This window comes from Hakea prostrata, chromosome 11 (genome assembly GCF_041222555.1).
Source record: "Hakea prostrata isolate BN-2017 chromosome 11, UWA_Hpros_2, whole genome shotgun sequence".
Lineage (NCBI taxonomy): Eukaryota > Viridiplantae > Streptophyta > Magnoliopsida > Proteales > Proteaceae > Hakea > Hakea prostrata.
Genome location: NC_142610.1, coordinates 22,794,688 through 22,803,803, shown reverse-complemented (window position 1 = coordinate 22,803,803; position 9,116 = coordinate 22,794,688). Strand labels below are relative to the sequence as shown.

General features: G+C 36.6%; 1 protein-coding gene across 2 annotated transcripts; it reads right to left on the bottom strand.

Moving 5' to 3' along the window:
* Positions 1–1,699: 1,699 nt before the first annotated feature.
* On the bottom strand, positions 1,700–7,729 carry LOC149000974 (cysteine-rich receptor-like protein kinase 2). 2 transcript variants are annotated; one of them, XM_089141044.1, is made up of 8 exons: positions 7,255–7,729; positions 6,761–7,176; positions 6,549–6,674; positions 4,877–5,004; positions 4,370–4,583; positions 3,300–3,531; positions 2,718–2,868; positions 1,700–2,378 (listed from the first exon to the last, which is right to left on the bottom strand). In XM_089141044.1, the coding sequence occupies exons 1-8, from the start codon at positions 7,638–7,640 to the stop codon at positions 2,067–2,069; spliced, it is 1,965 nt and encodes a 654-aa protein (XP_088997170.1). In that variant the 5' UTR covers positions 7,641–7,729; the 3' UTR covers positions 1,700–2,066. The 2 variants fall into 2 exon arrangements, with proteins under 2 accessions (XP_088997170.1, XP_088997171.1); XM_089141045.1 differs by having other exon boundaries at positions 6,761–7,170.
* Between the last annotated feature and the right edge of the window lie 1,387 nt (positions 7,730–9,116).

The window sequence follows — 9,116 nt, the reverse complement described above, 5'->3', positions numbered from 1 at the left end:
ATAGACCGTTAACCCAAACTGTTAGTTAGCTCGAACCCAAACTGCGCTAAATCGAAACCGGTTTGAACCTGTTATTTTGCTAATGGGCCATGTTTGGCTGAGTGTTTTTGAGCCCGAAACCTTTAAGCTCAGCTTGAAACAACCCCAAACCGCATTGTTGACATCCCTAATCCCAGCTTTAATTCTTTGTGCATTACTATTTTCATTGTAAGATCCCTTGGTTCTTAAAGGGATTGCTTTCAAGTCTATATATATATATATTGGATACATGACTCAAGCTTGATCATGACTAGCTCTTGAGTATTGTGTGTATTTGCTAGTTGTAGATGATAATATTGTTTTTCATATTACTCAATTACACATTTAGTAGAGGGGTTCACCTATGCTGACAAGGTGGATCAGAAGTGAATTAATAACCTCTTGAATGTGGTGGTGGAATGTGAAAGTAGTGCATCCCTTTTGTCTGTGCCATCTTTGTGTTTGCTAGTTGTCCACTTATAAATCCAGTATTTGTTGAGAAAAATTAATGATTGCCATTGGGTTCAAAAACAGGATAAGGGGTGAATATCACTTGTGTAGCAACAAACAATTAAGAAACCTTAACTAAACAACCTTAACTACTAGACCCAAAAAAAAAAAGTATTTTTTAATGGTATTAATCAATTGCCTACAAAAATAAAAAATAATCAGTAGTAACAAGAATGAAAAAGTCTATTTATAATATAAATGTCTCAAAAACACTTTTTGTAGTTGAAATTAATAATAACATAAAATCTTTAGAGGCATTTTGCAAATGTAATAAAAGACTATTGGGAACATTTTATAAATGCTACTAAAAAAATGTGTCTTAAACATGATAAATTGAGACATTTGTTAAATTGCCTCTAAAAGGCTTGGTCTTTTGTGACATGACCTATAGAGGCATTTATCCAGTATTTATAAACAATGCCTCTAAAAGTATTAGAGGCATTTTTTTAAACTATAGAGGCATTTGTCAAAAAGTTTCTAAAGCCCTATTTTATTGTAGTGTCGAGCATTACGTTTTCAGTACCATATACCTATTGAGTATTGGGGTGAGTGTATTCTCACAACTGCATATTTAATTAACCGTCTTCTAACCCAATTACCTAATATTTGGTCCCCTTGTGAGCATTTATATGGGAAGCCTCCTTCCCTTTCCTACCTTTGTGTTTTTGGGTGTTTAGATTTTGGGAAAAATACTTCCATTCAATATAAGTTTGAGAAAAAAGCATATCTAGCTAGGTGTTTTTATGGGTTACCCACATGGTCATATAAGGGTTACCGTATTTTTGATCTTCAAACTAAACGCTTATGTCTCTCATGATGTTATCTTTCATGAGCATATTTTTCGATTCTCCCTACGTCACCACCTTGCATCAAGTTCACTCATTTTGCCTCTTCCAATAAACCACATGACCCAGGCATTGATCCACCAATTATTGATCCTATTGCCCCAAATCCAACTCCACCTGACTCTGTTGTCCCTACACCCATACTTTATGCTCATGATCTAGTTATTATAGGTTCGAATTCCAATGTTCATTTAATTGTTGAAGTCAAGGGAACGTTGCATTATAAATTTCACATTAAGTGGGGGTGTCAATGCTTTAAAGCCTTCATTTTAGAGTGTCAATGCAATTTGCTCTTTTCTTTTTGATAAACATCAATTTATTCATTACATGCTGCGAATGTGGCCAAACAAGGCTCTAATAACCACTCATAAAAAGTAACCCAAAAGAGAAAAAATAACCACTCATAAGAACATGTTCACTCAATTACATTGGATGACTTAGATACCTAGATACAACAATAGTTCTCAATTATGCGACTCTTATATCAATCTTTTTATTCATTTTGATAACATGAAGTTTCACTCGATAATTTATAACATAGCCTTTCCCCACTTGTAGGCCATTTCTTCTCAGAATTCCGAATTATCTCCATTCATCATGTTGAGGGTCAAAAATTTTGTTGGATATGGGGTTCCATTAATTAATAGTAGATTTCAAAGTGCTTCCTTTCTATTCCAGAATTTGTCTTGGACATCAACGACCTGAAACTTTGGTGGTTGAAGCAGTGGCAATTGATGCAGATGACCCATTAGAAGTGGATGCATCTCCACGAACCCTATTAGAAGCATCAATGAACACAGGTCTGGATGGCCTGACCTCTGGATGTTCCTTGCTTAACAGCATGACAACAACTTCAGACATTTTGGGTCTCAATGCAGGTGAGGACTGGGTGCATAGGAGAGCTATCTCTATAATTTTCTTTACCTCATCTGCATCATATTCTTCAGGATCTAACCTTTCATCCACCAAATTCAACAATTGCTGTTTCTCATACAGCTTCCATGCCTGTAAAGCCACAACAGAAAGGGATAGATGAGAATAAAAATGTGCCATAGTCACCAAGAAAATCTGAATTTCTTATAGAGGATTAAGTACCAAGCGAACACAATCTGAGTCAAAAAGATATAATCCTCCCCTCATGACACTTCTCATTCCTTTTTTCATCAATGATCATTCACCCCCTTCTTAAGAAAAATGGAAGTGAGATGTTATGCGCCTACGAGTTAGAAACTAACCTATAACATCAAATTATGAAGCAAACTTATGTAACGGTTCAATCCTATGTATTAGAAACTCACACCATGTAGGAAAAAAAAAATGATGGTCAGGCCAAGAAAAGTGTACCCCTTCAAGGAGATATTGAGTTTCCGGCTCCCGCTTTAAGTCATTGCTCCTTCGACCACTTATGATTTCAAGGACAACCACGCCATAACTGTAAGTATCAACCTTCTCAGATAGTTGCCCACGAATTACATATTCAGGTGATGTGTAACCCCTGAAACATAAGAACAGAAAAGCTTTCTACTCAGTATCAACAGACATAATAATCATTTTAAGTGAGTTAATCAAATTGGAGTGCCATAGCAATTGATATCAGTCATGAATTTTGTAATTACATTTAGAGCATATCATATTTATCACTTGTCTAGTGTACCTTGTTTAACTAGAATTTCTAAGCTCAAATTAAAGTAAAGGTGAGAGATAAAGACTATGAATAAGTAAAAAGGGAAAAGAATAACATCATTGTTTAATTTCAAAATAGTATGAACACAATATGTCTATGGTAGTTTGAGGTTATTTAACCAAAAAAGAAGTAAGTTGGAGCTCTTATTGTGTATCTCCAAACCTATTAACTGAACATGAAGCACATTAAAAGAGAAAGAAAGAGATGAAGAATATATGTGATTGTTTTTTACTCAGACTTACAGGGTTCCAGCAAATCCAGTGGTTAAATGACTCTGATCCCCTGGCCTAAATCTTACAAGCCCAAAATCTGCAATTTTGGGCTGGAAATCATTGTCCAACAATATATTGGCAGATTTTATGTCTCTGTGTATGATACATACATGGAACTCCTCATGTAGATAGGCAAGACCCCTTGCCATTCCAACAATTATGTTAAACCTCTGTTTCCAGTTAAGACTCCCCTGTTTTTCACCTGAAATATTAGAGTTGTACTCAAAATAAAGCAGAAGACAGGTTTCAGAAAATTGTAACAGAAAAACAGCTTTCTAACTCATAATGACCCATGATTAGTTCAGGATAATAACTATAGAATATATTTTCCCCCTGTTTGAGATTGTAGAGTGAGAATTTTTATAAAACTAGACATAGATTGCTGCAGTAAAAGAGGTCCATTTATATTAATACAACTGCCATCCTTCAACATATAAATCCTAGATAAAAAATAATTCCACCATTTTCCAAGATAATAAACTCCACCACTGGCTCGTATGAAATCTATGGTAATGACTCCGTACCATTATGTAACACAGGTATGTTGAATAGGTACTGAATACACATAGATTAATAGAAAAAAGCAGGGTAATCCCAGGACTTTCTTCTAGTAGGGTAGCAAATAGAAACTTGATTCTGACCAATGCAAAATATGTCTTCTCTAATTGAACATTTAGAAGCACCTAAAGAACTAGAGATAATTCCACATATGCGATCTGTGATTTTTCTCAGCCAAATGAGAACCATGCCCATGATCCCTCTATAGATTTTTCAGCATATCTCATGCTTTACTTTCTCAGACAAATGGAAACCATGCCAGTCTGCTCTACCACCATCACCAGTGACTTTGTGCCAAACACAAACGTTTCTAAATATTGTTTAGCACTAACAAATTTAAACTGCAGGAATGTTAATATAAAGTGAGGTAGATGATCTTAATTTAATGGGTTTGGCTATATGGATCCGAGAAGGTTAAAAGAATAAAAAAAAAGGCATGTATGTGGGGTAGAAAACATCAGAGACGAAGTGGATGATATTACCAAACAATGATCTATCAAGGCTGCTGTTTGCCATGAATTCATAAACAAGCAGAAGTTCCGGGCCTTTACTACAACATCCAAGGAGCCGAACAACATTGCGATGATGAACATTGCTTATGAGTGTCACTTCACTAGCGTAATCCTTCTTCGCTCTAGCTGATCGACCAATTGTAAGTTTCTTCACTGCAACTGTTTTTCCATTTTTCAGAATCCCCTGGCAATCCGAACAATTTTACTAGAATTACCTTAAGCCCATCAAAATTTACAAACCTAAAACTGCTGCCTGCTAAACGATATAAATATTCATACGTTGACATTGTATTTGTACAAAAGTGACAGTGACGAGACCAGATTTTTTTCTTTGCGGAAGAACAATACAACTATATGACTTACAGGACCTAGCAAGTAATGAAATTAAAAACTTCCAAAACCCTAATAATCAGAAATTTGAGAATCATTCACGACCAATATATCATAAGAAATAATGAAAAAAATGTCGAGAAATACCTTGTAGACAGCTCCAAACCCTCCTTGTCCAAGCTTATTCTTCGGAGAAAAATCATTTGTTGATTTTTCTAAATCCTTGTAAGAGAAACTCACTGGTCCCCGGAGTTCCGTAACTCCTACTATATCAACTGTAAAATGAACAAGGATGGATAAAGCCTTTAGAGCCGCGGGAACGAAAACCGTGAACGACCGTTTGAGGAATACGTACCGGATCGACTGATTTGTATCGTATTATAAAAGTCCGATACTTTAATGACCCATATCGAGTAAAGGTGTCAATCGGTATGGTTTCGGTGATTCGGTATGGTACCAACTTTGAATACCGAAAACCAAAATTGTACCCTACCGAATTTATATAGTACGGTTTCGGTATTTGAAAAAGCGGTTTGGTATAGTTTCGATATTAAATCAGTGCAGGAAAACTGTTTAAACATGGTATTTTGTGCGGTACAATTGTTTGTCGCACAAACCCATGCCATTTTTGTTATTAGTTCATTAAGATCCTAATAAAATTGCGATCAAACAATTGGAAAAATATGATATTAACAAAGACAAAGCAATTAAATCTAATTAATAGAGGCAAAACAATTAAATTTAAAAAGATGAGTTAAGGACAAAGCAAGTATATTTAATTAAGGATAAGATAAAGGTAAAGTGTTTTAAATGTAAAATTACATTTATATCCTTTAATTTGGTATAGTACCAATTTGGTACGGCTTTGGTACTTACTGATGGTATGAGTACCTAAAACCGGAATCATACCGAAGAAATTCAGTTTTGGTATGTACCATATAAAATTTTGAACAAAGCAATATGATACGGTTTTAGACGGCATAGTTCAGGGTATGGTTAAACGATTTCGATACACAATTGACACCCTTAATATCGAGGGATATAATCATGGTTGGAGCCCGAATTTAACGACACAGAATATTTCACAGAGAATATAATAAATTTTCTACATATTATCCTTATTGTTAAAATTTTTCTTAGATCTTGAGCCCAAATACTATTATTGATATTTATTACATGGAATGACCGTCAAAGGCTCGGAAAAGAATAAGAATCCCCCAAAGATGAAATCATTACATCCCCTTAGTCCCAAAAATAGTTATGTTCACAGATATTCGTAGAAACCAATATAAATGTTCCAAAGGCTTAAAAGATGGAAGAGACGGAGAGGAAAAGACATGCAAGGATGGAGGCCTCAAATGTAAGACCTTATTTGTTGCATTACCCTCCCTAGGAGGTTAGAGACCACATATATGATTATGAAACACCAATATATATAAATTAACAGTAAATTTGACCTACCTAGGCATGCCCTTCCCTTCCCTTGGTGGTGGATAAAAGTTGATAAATAGAACATGCGAGTCAAGATTGTTCTAGGCTTGGGTCATTGGGTGGAGACCTTTGCTAACTAAATTGGCCCAACCAGATTCTAATTTTAAGCCAATTTTAACCCTATTTTTGTAATGATTTTTCACTTTAGCTCTTAGGTCATTTGGAGAGTTCCTCTCATTACCATTGATAGGATGCATTAACCCTAAACTTAATTATTCCGGTTCTGTTTCACCTCTAATTACGCATAAAGATCAGCCAATCTGATATCAATTCATCAAACTAATTCTCTCTCACACACACATAGAGTCAAGAAGAAGAAACACTGTACCTTTGTCAACTTGCTTGGCTTTTTTGGATCCTATAAGGAAGATGAGGAAAGCATTAACCAGCAACAAAAAACCAACCGCTCCAGCTGCCCAGCCAATAACTATGGCCTTTTTATTCTTTGAACTTCCTGTAAAATTCAAGGCATCAATATCGGTTGATATGTTACGATATCTTCGAGTTCGAACTATGAAACAATTTACCCTACTTAATTACCTGTTTTCACGTAGGGTGTGATATTTGTTGTATCGTTTTCCCCAAAAAATGATGTTGAAGAATATCTTAAAAAGCATCCAGCGTCAACAGCTCTCCCATCAGCATCTGGAATACATACGGCATCTATATTCTGATACGCTGCGGATAAGCAATCCCTACACCCGCTCTCGCTTACCGTATCCGCACACTGCGCCACAGCATACACTGAACCATCACTACTAGCAGTGCTACTTGTCTTCTCCTTTACTGCTGCAAAGTAGCCATGAATTTGTGGAGTTGCAGTTACGAGATTGGTTAACAATTTCGTAGCTACGGCTTTAAAACTGCTTTCATCAGTTACGGTTTTGTTCCCACATATGGGTACACTCCCTATTGCTGTTGTTTCGTCGAAGAAGTAGTTGCCCTCATACCTGAAACTTCAAACACATAAATAAATAAATAAAAACCAAAAATAGCTCCGTCAAAGACGACGGCCGTTAAACCAACCAACCAACCTTAAGAAGCATCCGTCAAAGATAATGCGACCTCCGTAAGCTGCAGTGCAGTTTCTGATCCGTAACGTAGCTGTATCAAAGCAAGCAAGGCAATCGGCAGTGGATAGGTAATCCCTACACTGAGCCAAACCATAAACCGGATCTAATCGGCCGTATTGAGCCGTTGCGAACCGGGTTTTATTCGAGCCAGCAAACTGCCTTCGGAGGTCCGCGAACGTTGCGTTCAGATGGGAGAAGAAACTCGATAAACTGGTGGAACTGTAAGGGCTGCATGCCATGTCCAAGAATATTGTTTGAGGATCACATAAAACCGGGTTGGACCAAAGAACCAGAGAGATTATAATTAACTGAATCACTGGAATTTGGGTTTGGGTTTGGCTCTTCATTTCTGATTTCTGAAACTCTTATCGATTCAGCTCCTCTCACTGAAGAGAACTGAAGAGAAGACCCAGTAGCTCTTCATTTTGGGTAGCTCTAAAGCAGGAGAAGATAAAGAAGATGATCGATAAGAGTACTTGAATCCTGACTTGTAATTCAACTTTCCAACTCAACTATGACTTTTCTTCTCTTACAATGATTAATGTTTATTGACCTTGACTTGGAATTGCTAAATAATAATTACAGTGTTTACCAGACGTGGCAAAAGTTTTTCGTCACTAGCTAGCACATATTATTCTTCAATATCTTATCCCTTGTTTGAATGCTACATTGCTCTACTTTTTATTATTATTATTATTATTTTATATGAGGTTCATCCGGGCCTTTGACCGAGTCATGTGTAATTTTCTTTTTATTGTTATTTTAATTTACCTATATTTTGTTGAAAAAGAAATATTATTATCAATAATTTATTCTTTTTTTTAAATATGCGTGGGCCCTACAAAATATATATCGGCATATTTTTTAATATAAACAAATAATTCAAAGGTGGGACTCCCAATGGGTCTTATAAGGTGTGTAGATGATGAGAATCGTGCTTAAGTAAGCAACTAATGTTTTATTCCATTCCAGTGGCTTGACGAGTAACCAATGGCGAAAACTCAAAAATTCAGGGTTTTCCTATTAAAAATAATTTAGAGGTGGGACCCCAATGGGTCTTATAAGGGTTCACACGATATGTGTGGCGAAAAAGCATTAATGTTTTTCCTACGGAAAAGTTATCTAGACTTTCATTATTTGCCCCCGTGAATCCGGCCCCCCCCGTACAACATTTACAGTCAAGGAGTTTCCACTGCCGCGTTTTATTGAAACAGTCCTCTGTTTTTTCAAGACCTCTCTCAGTCTCTCCACAAGTTCATATCTTGTCCTGGCTGTGAGCCATCCTAATGCTGTCCTCTTCTCTCTCACACACTCACGGTAGTGTAATTTTCGCTTTGATCCTTAAATGTATTTGAACAAATTACACGACACTTGCTGTAAAGGGGGTAAAACTCTTGATCACCCGTTATTACCTCTTAATTACATGGTACCCACGCTCAAAATTACAAATTACTTGCATTACATTTTCAGTTAAATAGACGTATAAAATGACTAAAATATCATTACTTATATTTAAAGCATTTATAATGATTCACCCAACCCCTAGGTGAGTAAAGGGATTCTCCCTTCACCCAACTTCTCTCTCCGAGCCTGTTGGTGTTTGGTCCAACATTGGCCATGGGAGGTGCCGTGTGTACTTCTTGACAAGTTCTCGTCGGCAAACTTGGCCGTAGATGGGCTCCTGGTCCTTCTAGCGGAATGGTTAGCAACCCCTTGGTGTTTGGTCCAACATTGGCCATGGAGAGGATGCCAAGTCTAGTGTACTTCTTGACAAAGTTCTCGTCGGCAAACTGGCAGGGCTCACGTCCGGTACCATTTCTAGC

Bases quoted from the DNA above. Each gene is read 5' to 3' on its own strand.
- LOC149000974 (XM_089141044.1), bottom strand. From the start codon at position 7,640: ATGAAGAGCCAAACCCAAACCCAAATTCCAGTGATTCAGTTAATTATA. The intron at 3,532-4,369 runs GTAATATCATCC...CTAATATTTCAG, and splicing joins CCTTGATAGATCATTGTTTG to GTGAAAAACAGGGGAGTCTT. The intron at 2,869-3,299 runs GTAAGTCTGAGT...CTTATGTTTCAG, and splicing joins ACTGGATTTGCTGGAACCCT to GGGTTACACATCACCTGAAT.